This window comes from Nycticebus coucang, chromosome 23, assembly GCF_027406575.1.
Source record: "Nycticebus coucang isolate mNycCou1 chromosome 23, mNycCou1.pri, whole genome shotgun sequence".
NCBI lineage: Eukaryota > Metazoa > Chordata > Mammalia > Primates > Lorisidae > Nycticebus > Nycticebus coucang.
The window spans coordinates 1,358,141-1,373,979 of NC_069802.1; the positions used below are offsets into that span (position 1 = coordinate 1,358,141).

At 42.2% G+C, this 15,839-nt stretch overlaps 1 protein-coding gene across 2 annotated transcripts in view; it reads left to right on the plus strand.

Moving 5' to 3' along the window:
- The first annotated feature begins 8,668 nt into the window (after positions 1-8,668).
- KDR (kinase insert domain receptor) overlaps positions 8,669-15,839 on the plus strand; it is a 44,435-nt gene continuing 37,264 nt past the window's right edge. For both annotated transcript variants that reach the window (XM_053577812.1, XM_053577813.1), the window contains exons 1-3: positions 8,669-9,010; positions 12,578-12,671; positions 14,533-14,729. In XM_053577812.1, the coding sequence (XP_053433787.1) occupies positions 8,944-9,010; positions 12,578-12,671; positions 14,533-14,729 (358 nt within the window). In that variant the 5' untranslated portion in view covers positions 8,669-8,943. The remainder of the gene's footprint in view (positions 9,011-12,577; positions 12,672-14,532; positions 14,730-15,839) is intronic.

The following is a 15,839-nucleotide window of genomic DNA, read 5'->3' on the forward strand; positions in this document are numbered from 1 at the left end:
GATATAATTATCACCAGGGTATTCGTCAGAAACGGAGTCAGAAACTGGAGTCCAGCAATCTATATTTTTGTTTCTTTTTTTTTTTTTTAAATAGACTATATTTTAGAGAAGTTTTAGGCTCACAAGAAAATTGAGTGGGAAGTACGGAGAATATTCACACACCCCTGCCCTACAAATGCATAGCTCCCCCACTGTCAACATCCTGCATCAGAGTAGTTAGTACATTTGTCACAACTGATGAGCCTGCATGGACATGTCATTATCATCCAATGCCCATAGTTTACATTAGCTTCACCCTCGGGGTTGTACAGTCCATGGGGTTTGATAACTATATGATGACGTTTATCTTCTTTGCAGTATCATGCAGAAGGGTTTCACTGCCATAAAGAATCTGTGTTTTAAGAAGCCTTCCAGGATCCTCATGCACAGTAAAGTTTGATAACCATTGCATTACAAGATAGAATTTTTCAAAGCTAAGTTGAAAAAATAGCCAAGAAATTAAGATGGTCTTAAATCCTGCATCTGAACTGAAGCAGTAATGGGTGTCTCCCGCACTCCTTTTAGTGCACATTGAGATGCCAATGATCAGTGCAGTCATTAAAAGGACTTGTGAACTCTCATTTCTGCTTCCCTTTCACTAATTTTTTGGGACACCATCCTCTTTCAGCATACAGATTGGAAAGTGGGATAGATCTGTGGAAAGGCCATTCGTTTATTTTTAATATAAAATATTTTATTACTAAAAATTTCAAACATATGGCTCAGCACCTGTAGCTCAAGCGGCTAAGGTACCAGCTACATACACCAGAGCTGGTGGGTTCAAATCCAGCCTGGGCCTGCCAAACAGCAATGACAACTACAACCAAAAAGTAGCCGGGCATTGTGGCAGGCGTCTGTAGTCCCAGCTACCTGGGAGGCTGAGGCAAGAGAATCTCTTGGGCCTAGGAGTTAGAGGTTGCTGTGAACTGTGATTGCTACAGCAGTCTACTACCCAGGGTGACAGCTTGAGGCTCTGTCTCAAAAAAAAAAAATTCAAACGTATATTGAAAGGCAAAGAAAACTATAATACATCTTTAAATATCCATTGCTAATCTCCAATAATTAGCACCCACTGGCCTATCTTGTAGCCCTTCCCTTCATCCCAAATTATCTGAGACAAGTCCAAGAATATTAGCATTTCACCTGTAAATATATATGGTTCAGAAAATAGAAAAGAAGAGAACACTTCTCAACCAATTTTGTGAGGTTACTATTGCCAAGATAACAAATCCAGAGAAAGAAAACTAGCCATAGATGAGGGCTGTCTCAGCCAGGTAATATGAAGAATAGAGATGTGGCTGGGCAGCCCATCTTGACTGGGCAGCTCTGGCTTGTAAAAAAAGAAAGCACATTATGTCTAAGTGGGTATTTTTCCAGGAATGCAAAGTTGGGTCAACATTCAAAAACCAATCAGTGCAATTTGACATAGTAGCACACTAAAAAAGAACAATCATGATTATTTCAATAAACTCAGCAAAAACATTTGACGGAATTTAAGATCCATTCATAATTCTTCCAATAAAATTAGAAATAGGAGAGGACTTTCTCAGCTTGATAAAAAGCATCTGTGAAAATCCTATGCCATCAGAGTTTATGACCAAAGACTGCATCACTCTCTTCACAAGCTGAGATATGAGGCAAGGATGTCCATTCTCATCAATGCTGTGTTGAGGTATATGCAATGGGCCAACAAATAAAAGGCATCCTGATGAGAAAGGAAGAATTAAAACTATTTTCACAGTAACGTGACTATCTACATAGAAAATCCCGAAGAATCTACTGAGAGCTACTACAACTAATATGTGAGTTTAATGAAGCACAGGTTATGAGAATATGAAAAATTAATTGTATTTCTATATAGTAGCAAAGAACAATTGGAGATTAAAACTTAAGAAAATAATACTGTTTATAATTAAATAATATGAAATACTTTGGTATAAATCTAACAAAATATAGTCAAGATCTGGATGTTGAAAACTATACAACACTAAGAAAAGAAATTGCAGTCAACTCCATGGTGACCCTCACTGACCCCTGCTACCCTGTAGTCAAGCCCTGGAACTACTGTCCTCCCACACTGAATAGGCGGTCAGTGTGAACTAATGGATATGATGGGCATGGCAGCACAACTTTCAGTGCTAGGTCCTGGAAGATGGATGGCTTCCACCTTGCTCTCCTGGATCACTTGCCTTAAGGAAGCCAATTTCCATGTCATAAGGACACTCTGGTGAGGATCTGAGTGCTTCTGCCATAGCCATGTGAGTGAGTCACATTAGAAGTGTGTTCTTTAGCCTCGGTCAAGTCTTCATATGACTGTTTCCTCCACTGACATCTTGACTGGATACTCATGAGAAACATGGAACCAGAACAACCCAATCAAACTGCTTCACTGACCTGCAAAAATTCTGAAATAATAAATTCCTATTGGTTTGAAGCCATTTGTTTTGAAGTCATTTGTTATGCCGTGCTAGAAAATTAACATGGGTTTTGGTACCTAGAAATGAGACAAGGCCATAACAAAAGTTAAAAATGTGGGAGCACTTCTGTTCACGTTCTTTCTCTTACCCACTTGGGCATATGAGATACCCAAATTAGAGAGACAGCCCCAATTAGAGAGAATGAATGTGGTCTTTAGTGGGTCATTCAAAATTCAAATTTTATTTTTATGTAATTATTTAAATTATGATTTTCAATTATAAATTATTAATAAAATATTCAACAATATAAAAGAATATGAAGTAAAAAATAAAATCCTTTCTGTCATCCCATCCCTACCCTGGTCCTCAGGAGTAATTAAGTTTCATGTATGTCCTTCAAGACTTTTCTTCTATACATATATTTTTAAAAAGTATTATGTTGTTCTTGAAGAAAATTTAAGTCATCCATATTTTTCCTTACTGAGGAATAATCCCTGCTCAATTCTGATAGGTATGTTTTTAGTGTCTATTCTGTGCACAAGCACACACACAGAGGTGTTTTTAAAACACAGCACATAAAGAATTTTAAGGATGTTTTTTGGTTCTCATTTTAGACCCTGAAGAGTTCCTTCAGCGAGCTCTTCTTGTTCCTCCCATTTCCCCATGTATGGCAACTTTATAGGAGACCTGTGGGATACCTGGTATTAATAATGTGTTTGCTGAACTCATGGGGTATTGTGAAGATGAGATGAGAGGTGAAATAAGACATTTGGAACAGTCTTTGCTCAAATAATGTGCTCAGAAAGTGCTGGCTCTTATTGTTTTTAGCATCCTCTTCTAGTACTGTGTGGACTTTCAGTGGATTATTTAAATTCTTTGCATCCTTTACACATTTTAAAATTGTCATATTTATACTTATGTGAGATATTTCAAGAAATAAGGGAAAGGGGCAGTGCCTGTGGCTCAGTGAGTAGGGCGCCGGCCCCATATATCGAGGGTGGTGGGTTCAAACCCAGCCCCAGCCAAAATGCAACAAAAAAATAGCCAGGCATTGTGGCAGGTGCCTGTAGTCCCAGCTACTCAGGAGGCTGAGGCAAGCGAATCTCCTAAACCCAGGAGCTGGAGGTTGCTGTGAGCTGTGATGCTACAGCACTCTACCGAGGGTGATAAAGTGAGACTCTGTCTCTAAAAATACATTAACTAAGAAATAATGGAAAGTTTGGGGCCAGAATGAAGGTATACATATTTATAGAATGGAGACTTTTTCTTTGCAAGTAGCAAGTAATAAAGTTCTCTTTAATCTGTTTCACAAAATGGATGAGGAGTATATCTTAACGTTTATTAAAATTCAGGACTTTAAGAGTAAAAATGAATATTGTTGGAAACATCTAAGGTAGGCCTACCTTTGTGGTAGCATAGCCTTCTTTTCTTTGAATATAAAAATGTATCTTAAGTTTAAGTTAAAAATATACATCTCACAGGGGGTAAAATAAATTTGGGTATATAAAGAAGGCAGATAATGAGAAATGAAGGGTATGCTCATAATCTTCCAAGACATGATTATGATGAGTGTGGACAGACCATGACACTGAGCCAACATGTGCCAGGGTAGCCACAGGCTCTGTTAAGTTAGAAAATAAACAAATATGGGAAACACCTAAATAGAGGAAAGATGAGAAAGGTCATGCAGATGTATAGTCAGTAAATGGTAGTATTTAAAGACATAACAGCTGCTAGAAAAGAGAGTTGGTCTTGATTGATATTTTTATTTAAAAGTAGTACTTTGTTTGAAAAAGTATTATAGAAATATACATGTATATGAAGCAAGAAGAGCTCTACCTCCATCTGTGCCTCAAACATTTCCCAGAGGTAGGCATTTTTTTAGTGTGTATTCTTTTAGATATTTTCTTTATGTTGTTTTTTTCTATGTACTTTTTTATTTGTACGTATATCAGAGCTGTCAGCATATGAGTCAGACAACGTAGTCTGCGGACTTGCCACCACGTGGATATGTTGGCAGCACTGTATAAACAACTCAGTAGGTTTTCACGACTGTGGTGCCTTAGTCTCACAGCTGTGTTCATGTCCACACGTGGTGGTGTCTTGCCGAGTGCTGTTCATTATTGTTGTTGTGTATTTTTGTGTGCCGTACAACAGATTTGAAGGTCATTTCAGAGGAAGAGTTCCAAAATGGCTTTGAAGGCATCAGTGCCCAGCTTCCCCAGGGGAGTGCTTAGAAGGTAATATTCAGCAATAAGGTGCGTAACACATTTCGAGGATGAGTTTGCAAACTTAATTGTCAGACTTTCAGAGATTAAAGCCTTCAGTGCATCCATCATGGGAGCAACATACATTGGTACAATGTGTGATAGCACAACCTCCTATTATCTGCTCCACTGCCACCGATCCCAGACCCCCAGTCTCCATGGTCCACCATTCTACCCTCTGTGTCCATGTGTGCACTTTATTCAGCTTCCGTGTGTCAATGTTATTTACTTCTCCCATGTGGCATCTGTCTTTTGTGCCAAAGTTGTTTCACTTAAGATAATGGCCTCTAGTTCCATCTGAGTGGCTGCAAAAGATGTGTACACCATGGAATATGACTCAGCTGTCAAGAATGAGTGGACCATGTCAAAAAAGAATGAAGCCACGTCTTCTGCAACAGCACAGATACAGCGCATAGACCACATTTTCTTTATCTAATCCTTTGTTGATGGACACTTAGGTTGATTCCACATTGTAGCTATTGAGCATAGCACTGCAATAAACATAGATGTACAGCTATCTTCTTCATACAGTGACTTCTTTTCCTTTGGGTAGATACCCAGAAGTTGGATTGCTGGATTACATAGTAGGCCCATTTTTGGTTCTTTGAGAAATCTTTGTGCTGTTTGCCATAGACATTGCATCCATTTACATGCTCACCAATAGTGAGTAAGAGTGTTCTCTTTTCTTCACATTCTCATCAATATATGTTACTTTTTCTCTTTTAATTGATAGTCGTTCTGATTGATGTAGGATGATACCTTCTAGATATTTTCTGTAAGATTTTCTATTGTACATATATATCTCTATGTATCTGTATACTTATTTATATAGGTACATCTATATGTCAAACAAAGACAGGAAATACTTTTGACTTTTGAACAGTTGATATCCTTAATGCTGAAAGCAATTTTCAGTAATGAAGCTGTGTGTGGAAGACACCAGCCAGCTAGATATAGGCCTTGGTAGCAAGCATCTCTAGGAAAGAGATTAAACAACTATTGAGAGACTCCTTCCCATCATTACCATGGGTATAAAGTATTTTACAGCTTATGGAGTTCTTTTATAAGATTGTCTCATTTGAGTTTCATAATAATCCTTGAGGTAGGCTAGAATTATTGTTCTCATTTATGACACAATGAGGAAACTAATGTCTGAAGAGATTAACTCCATGCTTCAGGTGGCTCCAAATCCTTATTTTCACCACATTGAGAGACTAACAGTCAAAATCCCAGTGGCGTTATACTGGACTGGATATCACTTTGATTCTAGTTTTTTAAAACAGACTGGTTTTTTTTTTTTTATCATGGAAACCTTCAAACATGTGAAAGTAGAGAGAGTAGTCAAATGAACCCTTACGTAACCATCATTCAACTCCCACAATTGTTAACCTTTTACTATTTTGATATTTATTTGTTAAGATATGAAGTCCAAAATGCTAGTGATAGTGTAAGCAAATTTGGGGAACAAAGAATGGATTTTAAGCAGTGTTCTTTGGATGTGAACAATGTACTGTGGTCATCAGAGGGCCAAGGGGAGTACTTTGAAGGTGACAGTAGTGATATGTATATTGTGTGTGCACAAGCCCAAAGAAGGAGTTGGAGACACAGGGTCATCTGTGAGTTGATGAGATTCGTCCTGGATGAAGCTGTTGTGATGACTCTCATTTAGAACACATTGCCATTATTTTCACTGTTGTAACCCCAGTTCCTGGAACAGTGGCTAGCTTGTAGTAGGTGCTGAAAAGCTGTTGAGTGAGCCAAATTTGCAGTTTAGATCTTGGCAGTGTCAAGGAGCCTGGGCGTTGTACCATAACTCACTTTTATGGAATATTTTGCAATGTGTATTTTGTGCTTACTAGCTTCTGAGTCCTATTTTAAGTGCCTTGTATGTATTAAGTCCTTTAATTCTTATAAAAAGGCCATGAAGAAGGTACTATTATGATCTTTTGTGTGTTTCATAGATAAATAACCAGTACATCGGTCAAGATCACACAGATAATACACAGTAGATGTGTAAGTCAAGCCAGGCAGTGGCCCAGAGTCTGTGCACTCAGCCAACACTCTCTGTTCTCCAGAGAATGTATCTAAATAGCATCTAGGGAACCCGGAGTGCACATGGGGCACTTTGCTAGATGGTGGCACTATCTGTACTGTCTGATCAACTCACAGAAATTTGCAATGCCAGAGAATGACAGGCATTGCACTGGGAACAGACTTTTTTAAAAAACAGACTTTGCCACTTTTTAGGAGCACAAGGCGCTTCTAAGCGCTGTGTGGGAGGGAATGTGGTAGACTGATTTCATTGAGACCCTGCCACATTCTGGCCTGTGACCATCAAAGAAGCACCATTTCCTCTAGGAGCGCTAAACAGGGCTATTACCACAAGCCTGCAGGTTCTGGTTTGCGTTAGGAGGAGACATTATCTTCCTAAGCAAGACATGGAAGAGGAAGTGTCATGAATTGTAAATAAGGTTGAGATGATGATGGAGATGGAGAAAAATAGCCTTCTCCAAAGCAGGTTCTGTCTCCTGCCCCTTTATCCAGCTCTGCCAGGGCCCGTTCTGGTTTATTTGCTAAATATACCAGCAGGGAAAGAGGAGTTTCCTCAAGGATCCTCTCCCTCTCCCAAATAAATACCTCCTAGATAAACATGAGTACACCTATGCTGTGGAACACCATGTCACTATTAATAAGATGCAGCTTTAAGAGTTGATGTAGAATGATTTCCAAAGTATATTTTGAAGTGAAATAAAGTCAAGGCTCAAAACAGCATTTATACCAAGCTACCATGTGTGGAAAGAGGAGGGTAATATACCTATATACCTGTACATGTTTCGAAGTTGCTTGGAAACAGGAATGGTAAAAAGGTTTGCCTCTTGCCAAAGAAAAGTCTTTTCACTCTAAACCTTTTTGTACTTTTCCAAAAAAGGTTTAACAATATACATTCATTATATTTCAGACAGATCCCTATTTAATGAGGTTTCGAAACATTTCACACCATTCCACAGTCGTGGGGAGAGACGGACAGAAAACGAGAAGGAACAAACCAGATGAGGAAGGAATCTGAGCTCCCTCCACTCAGAGGGCCGCACGCGGAGGACACGGTTGCGCGGGTCGTCACAGGGTGTCCTGGTGCTTTCGCTTCATTGCTCTTCCAGTAAAGGCTTCTCGGCCTAAGGGTGTCTTGGCTGGAAGCTCTGCTCTGAAAAGGGGCTAGCCAAAATTATGGTAGGTCTCATTTGAGGGACAGTGACCTTCGCGCTGAGCCCGGCTCACCTCCATTCCCAGCTCCCTGCCCTAGGCTTTTGGCCAGAGCTAGGCAGGGGTTCCAAACCCTTCTGGGGTTTAGGCAGCCAACTTCAAAATATTTAAAGCCGCCAGGTAGGAAGGGAAATAGCCAGAAAGTTGCCGAACCAGGCAAGTATATTTTCTGATTAAAGGCAATCAGATTCAGGTTTTCAAACTAAAATTGAGCTGGCCAAACAAACACTAATACAAAACCCGAAACTGCTGGCTGGAGTCACTGCCAGTGTGAAACCTTGCATTGGTCTTGTCTCCGTGTCCACGTCTGTCCGGTGGGTCTAACCACCTGGCCAGCGCTCCGGCCAAGAGCGCCCCGCGCTCGGACGCGCCTGGCGAGGGCCGGGGGTGCTCCCCAGATCTACAGCCAGCGACCAAGTCAACCCTGGAGTGGCTCACAGCCGTTACCCCACGTTTTTTCCCACCAGAAACGGAGTTGTTGCTACCACACGTTCTCCCCTCAGCGACTCCGGGCCGGAGCGGGGAACTTCAGCGTGGGGACCGCGGGCCCTTGGCCCGGCGCGCGGGCGAGGGGCGGGGCCGGCGGCACAGGAGAGCCCCGCCCCTAGGCCCCGCCCCGAGCCCCGCCCCCGCGCTCTGGAGTTTTGCCTCTGGCTCTCGCCCGGCACTGTGTCCCGAAAGCGGGCGGTGTGTGGCTGCTGCGGTTCCTCTGTTATCGCAGAGCATCGCTCACGCGGCACAGCAAGCCCAGAGTCCGTCCCGCAGCCGGGAAATCCTTTACCACAGGCACCCGCAGAAGCCCCTGCAGCCGCGCCCGGAGCCGGGGCATCCTCGCCCTGTGCGCTCCGGGGTTCTGCGCTGCGCCGCGCGGTCCACCTCCGCGCCTCCTCCGAGGGGCAGGCGTGGGGAGAAAGAACGGTCTCCCGAGTCTGGGCGCTGCGCCCGCCTGGAGGTGCGGGATGGAGAGCAAGGCGCTGCTGGCCGTGGCTCTGTGGCTCTGCGTGCAGACCCAGGCGGCCTCTGTGGGTAAGGAGCCCACTCCCTAGGAGGAAGGCGAGAGGTCGGGTGCGGGCGGAGAGAAACCAATCTAACTTGGAATCTTAGAGCTGGCGAATGAAAGAGACTTGACACTTTATGTTCTTTCATTTACCACTGGGGAAACTGAGGCTCAGATTTCCTGGCCAGCCGGTGTCCTCCTGGTCTCCAATTCGGTTGCTTTTCCCTGACTCTGGTCTCCGCCAGGGACCTCGGCTGGAGCGTGTCCTGCGGAGCCGACACACCCTTAGGCTCTGGGGAGGCGGGATGGGAAAGCGCCCGGGGCTGGCAGGCAGGAGGTGCCCCGCGGGCGAGTACAGGCGGTGAAACGTGTCTGGATGCGCGAAACAGCCCAGCCCCGGCGCCGGGAAACGAGCCTTGCAGGGATCGCACCGTGCACGCCGCTCTGCGTCGGACTGAGCCGAGCGGGGACCTCGGGCGGCTGTTCGCTTTTGGTTCAAACACACAAGCACACGTACTGTGTGAAGCGGCGAGGCCGGAGGACAGAAACGGTGTTTTTCCTTTCTTGGTGCAGGACGGTACTCTCCTCGGAGAGATTACGACCAGTCCCCAGGGCTGTGACAACTTCCCCAGTGTCTCCAAGAAACAGTCAAGTCTCCGGTGTAAAATTTTTAACATCTTTCAAAGAACTTTGATCCTTGGTTAAAGGCGGAGTCAGAAGTTCAAGCTCTGAAAACCTAACCTGCGGGGGGCTTGATACCTCGTCTTAGAGCTGGGGGTTACACTCCCTGACGCCTAAAATTTCCGTATCCTTCAGTTGGGAACCCAGGTTCTTGATACAATAGCTCTTTCCTTCTCTCTCTCTCTCCTCTTTCCTTTTCTTTTCTCTTCTCTGCCCCTACTTCTCTCGTCTCTTTTATTATTCTGTCCCCCACCCTTTCTTTCCCAGATGGTATCACTTTTCTGCAGCCATGGTTTGCTGCTTCCCAGACTTCCACCCTTTAGAGTGTGAGAAGAGAAGAGGGTCAGAGAAAGAAAAAAAAAGTCAAATAATTCAAGGGAAAAAAAAATCCTTGCATCAGAAGAAAAGAATCGCAGGTCTTAAAAGACAGGCACATTTGCACGCAGTACCAAGATCAGCTGTCCACAGTTATTGAATTTTCTTGATAATGACTTGGTTCAACAGGTTCAGCTCCACCATTTGTCCCTCACAAGGACTCTCACTCCCCCTTTATGGGAAGAGAATGAAGATCTGGAACACGTGATTGTTCTGTGTTCCAGAAAGCAGTGAGTTGCTTCTCAGCCTGGGGTGTTTCTTGGTGCATCAGTGGTGCTCATAGGTGCCCTGAATATGATAGTGAGCTCGCCCTGTGGACTGTGCTACTTGCTTAATTGGATCGGGCTGTAATTGTGCCATCAAACTGTAGAGACAGAGGCACTGTTGTTTTTCCTTCCAGTCTTCGAGCTGGAAGGGCAACAGTGCCCAAATTAATTAATATTGGTTATGGGATTTGAACATAGAAAGGCTTTTTATTGAATAGTAGCATATGTACCTCTTACAGTTATTTCTTTAGAACTTCAGAGTAGAGCTCAAGCTTGCCAGTGAAAATGAATGAAGCTTAATGGAGCAAAAAAAATTGAGTGTTGGTCTGTAGATACAGATTAGAAGTTAACAGTAATAGCCTTGTTGAATAGATTTTTGTTGTAGAGGTGTCTCTAGAATAGTATGGTTGTGTCTTGGTTTCTTATGAATGAAGAGCATGTCTCTTTTTAAAAGAAATATCACATAGGGAAGCCTGCTGAGACTAGTCTGAGATCTACGACAATTTTTAGGGACCTTCAGGAGTCACTTGTTTTGGTGACAGGGTAGGCTTTGCTGACTGAGAGTCATTTTTACTACCACCTTCCCTCCCCCAAATGTGCCCATGTCGTGGCTTCTTTCTCACTTGGATTGTTGTATGAATTGTTGTCGTGATTTAACGTGTTTCTCAGCCTAGTGTTTCCCTGTCAAGTCTGAAATCTGTGTTCATTCAAATGAATTTTTATTTTTCCTTTTGTTAAACGAAGTAGGACTCCATTATTCAGTGACTTTCTTTCACTTTTAAACATTTTGGCTTTTTTGCTTCCTTTCTTTGAGGGCAGTTATTTCCTTCATACTAACTACCAAGACCAGTAGCTCCCTAAGAATGGCTGGTAGACCACGTGCAATGGAGTGCTTGAAGTTCTTGTTGAAATGCAGATTTATAGGGTTAGGGATATTCTGACACAGCCTAAAGTTTTAAGAACCACTGCACAAAACAATTACTAATGCACCAATGTCAATTAGTTTCTGAGATTTGTTGATGTAATTTAGATTCTAGGTTTCTTATTTAAAGAACTGTGTTATTGATCAACAAATCCACGGCTGCGTAAGCAGCCTGCTGTGCACATCAGTGTAGGAGTGAGCACCTTGGGGCCCACAGACTCAGTGTACTGGATGTTTGCTTAGACTTTCTTCATTCATATTGTCTCATACTTGCCCATGTTTGTTCATACTACTTTATTTGTCCAACAAAGTCAATGCCAATTTTGATCTAGAGAGTCATTTGTTCTTAGTTGATGTGAATTAGAAAGCTTGGGTGCCTGGTCAACATCAATTGCTTTCTAAGGTGATGTTTTGAGCATTTTGATTTGTGTTAAGACCATAGCACAGTGGACAGTGTTTCTTTCTCTGATGCCTTTTTCAATACCTGGTAGCTCTTCACATTTAGCTTCCAAAGAACGCAGTTATCTTGCTATGACCATGGTGAGGAATCTGTCCCATAGTATTTTTTCTGGTTTTCTAGCCTTTAGGTAAAGGCAGGTTTCTTGTATTCCAAGCTTGGTGTCAAGATGAGCTGAGAGCTTTGTTGAGTAAGGTGAGATTCCCTAGTTGAAATTCATTAGCATTACACTTTTTTTTTAGTACTGCTTTCTGAAGAAAAGTATGTTGATATGAGTATAGGTATGAACTTGGAAAATGTTATCTCTTTCTTAATTCCTCTGCCCAGGTTTTAATGTACAGTCTATATGAACCATTATTTCAACCTCAACAGTTCAGTCCAGAGGAAGTACACTAGAAAATTGATAAAGGAAAGTGAGACAAGGTCCTAGACTCTCTCAGCCCTTCAGGGTACATGGATGAACGGTAGAGCAGTCTCGCTAAGTAGTGTTCATTAATCAGCAATTTAGTCAAATGTGTGCATCCTATGTTTTATAAGAAATGTCAATGGGTCCTTCCCCAAGGGAGTGAGATCATCAGATGAAGGTTCATTTTGTTTCAATGTCCCATATCCTTTTGTAAGACCTTGAAGTTGGCAATGCAGGAAAACAGGAACTCCACCCTAGCTCCATGAATTGCAGAACTGTTGTGTTGGTTTGTGACCATCTGCCCATTCTTCCTGTTATGACACAGCTTGTGAACTTTTACTGAGAATGGTGAAAAGTAAATTCCCAGTTTTATACACTGAATTGCTGAAGAGGTCTTTGAAAGTATAGAGTGTGCATTGTTTATGGAAGGTGTTTCCTATTGGGTCTAACTCAGTGGCAACTGCGCTCTTTTATTTACTTCGTTTTTAGGTTTGCCTGGTGTTTCTCTTGTTCCACCCAAGCTCAGCATAGAAAAAGATATACTTACGATTATGGCCAATACAACTCTTCAGATTAATTGCAGGTAAGGATTCATTCTAGATTCAGATTTCCCGTGTTAAATAACTCATTGTTTATTGAGGGAAAATAATTTCCAATACAGAAGAATTATAATCAAGTTGTAGTAATTGTTCATAAGTAACTAATGTAATAAGTTAAGAAAAAATAAGAAAGTTCTTCTCTCAAAGCTTTTGTGTTACTTTGCTGGTGTTTTGTCCTGCTCCCTGCCGACACACACACCCAGCACACTGTAGAGCACCTGACATATGACAGACACTCAGTAAACACTGGGTGAATAAATGACCCCTAGGGATCAAATTGGAGATGTTCTGGGCCATATTTATTATACTCAGTATGACTCTTGGACACCTTTTTAGCCTTTCCAAGGATTTGATTTTATGGTAAAATTCTGAGTGCCGTCTCCATTTAATGTTTATGATAATCTCACTGCATGTGTTCTGTGCAGTTTACTGCCCCCTGGCTCAGTGCTCTGGCATGTCTCTCCTCCCACTTGCTAACGAGAAGTCGTGGTGTTGGTTTTGGTAACTGGGGAAACAGACCTCTTTGACAAGAGTTAAGAGGACTTTAAATTGTGCCTTCCAGGCCCTGCCTCAAAAGGGAAGGTAGACGATCTTGGGGTCTCGTGTAGTCGTCACATGTGAGAGACTTGGAGGCTCCTCAGGACTGGTGTGCTTTGGGCAGAGATCGTGATGAGTGCAGTGATGCTGCCGTCCAGGAGGGGCACGGGGGCCAAAAGAACCATCGCTCCATGTGCGATGAGTACCAAGCACTCAGCAGACTGTCACAGATCCGTTAATATTTTAGATGACATATTGTAGGGGAAACCTAGCTCTAAGGTTAAAAAAACACAGGAACAGGTGCTATATCTGTAGGTTAAGTAGTTGAAGACACATTTCTCAGTAGATTTTCTTTTAACCTGCCCTTGAAAACAAAGGCTGTTTACCAAAGGCTGTGTTAGTATCCAAATAATTCACATTCCCTTCTAAAATTCTGCATAAACTTTTCTCATGTTCTGAAAAGGCTATGGAGTATGTTAAAAGTAACTTCATTGATGTAGCTGTAACTTCATGGAGACTTCGAGTTCTTTGAAGTGCCGATAATGTCACGTTCTTCTTGGTGCCGACTGTCTTCCTTGGGGCCCTCCCTTCCTGAAGTAGAGAAACAGTGCGAGTGATCTGTTTTTTAACATGGCCTGATGAGGTCAACAAGGCTCTTAGTTCCACCTCTTTACTTCCTAACCTCATCTTACTCTTGCCCTTGCTCCCTCTGACCTGGCTACTTGGGTTTCCTTGCCACTCTCCTAATATACCAGGTAGTCGCCCACCCTGGGCCTTTCCCTGTACTGTGGTCTCTGCGTGGAATGCTGCTTCTCCTGAGGTCCACACAGCCAGCTTCATCAAGTCTCTCCCTTCAGAACTCTTCACGCTTTCATTCATCTTTTATATTTTTCTCTATAGGCGTAAACAATACCTTTTATACCAAAACTTTTATTTACTTTTTAATTATCTGTCTCCTCCAACTAGACTGAGGTTCCACAAAGCTCTTGATTTTTGTCTAATTCCTTCACTGCTGTATGCCCAGTGATTAACGATAAATATTTGGCTAATAGTAGATGCTTAGTAAGTATTTGAATGAAAGACTGCATTGATTATTAGAATACTCAGGGATTTCTGTAAGTGACTTCTGAAACTGCGCCTATGGCTTTTGGCCGCATGTTAAGCCAACCTGTCACTGTTGGTAGTAGGCTTCAAATCTGGCTGTTAAGACATCTGTGTAAAGTTTGAGAACCAAATCTTCTGTTTTCTTAGAGACAGCCTTATAGTGGGGTGCTTCACCTTAATTCCTCCCTGGAATTAATTTTGTAGGGGACAGCAGGACTTGGATTGGCTTTGGCCCAACAGTCAGAGTGGCACTGAGGACAGGGTGGAGATAACAGAATGCAGCGATGGCCTCTTCTGTAAGACGCTTAGAGTCCCCAGAGTGATCGGAAATGATACTGGAGCCTATAAGTGCTTCTACCGGGAAGCTGACTTGGCTTCCGTCATCTACGTCTATGTTCAAGGTAAGCGGTGGGTAGAACTCCCTTCCCACGCCAGTTTACCAATTATGAAACACAATAGGTGCAAAGAAGAATAAAGCATAACAAAAGGCTTGCTCTGAAGGCTGCTTGCCAACTGGAATATGCAAAATTCTCTTGAGGCTTCCTCTGAGAAATGAGGCTCCCGACTGGTTCTGGGACATGGCCCCCGCCCGCTTGGATCTCTTCTGCCCAGTTGGTTTGGTTCCGACCTTTGTTTGCAGGGTGAATCTATGTTCACCATTGGCCATGGGGACTTACTAAGAGCCTTCTGATGTTTAAGAAGAAAACCTGAAATTCTTGAAATCAAGGAAGTTTAGGGGTGAATTATGGAGAGGTTTCTGTAAAGAGATAAGTTATCTGCAGCTGAGTAGGAGATTTCCCCAAGAATGCATAGGGAAGCATTCTTGCTAAGGCTCTGGAGTTTTTTTGTACATAGGAACTTTTTTCTTATTTATACTTTATAAAAAATGATTTCTATACTTGTGTGCTTCAAAGGGCCTCTTGAGAACAATGTTTCTTTCCCTTTCTTGTTCAGTCTGAGATCGTGGATGACATGCAAACCTCCTAGGATGTGCACTTTGGGTTTGACACTGTGGAGACTGATTTAAGATCCCTATGGTATAAAATACAATGTGACACATTCAGTATTTATAACATGAATTATACTTTCTTTTGTGTTTCAACAGTCTTGCACTACGTTATTTTTCTGGTGAAAACCTACTGAGTTAAGTTTAATGAGATATTTATCATATAATTTGGGGGAATGTAATCATTGCATCGTATTTTGTTGGAATACACTAGATTATTTTTTTCAGTGACGATTAACATTTAGCGACATTTTATTTATCCATTTGAGAATTCAAGACAGGTGAGGATGACTTGGACTTTTTTCCAAAGTCTTTTTTAAAGAACAGGAATTTCATCAGCTTTGGGAAACACATTTACATAACTCCACTTACATTTTGATAGTACAGATTGATCATTGTAGTGGAAAGTGGAGACCATATCAAAATGACCTATGTCACTCCTGGATTGTGCAATGTTTGAGAATTATTTTTGCCCAGAGTATGCGTAGTCTAAGACAGAATTCTG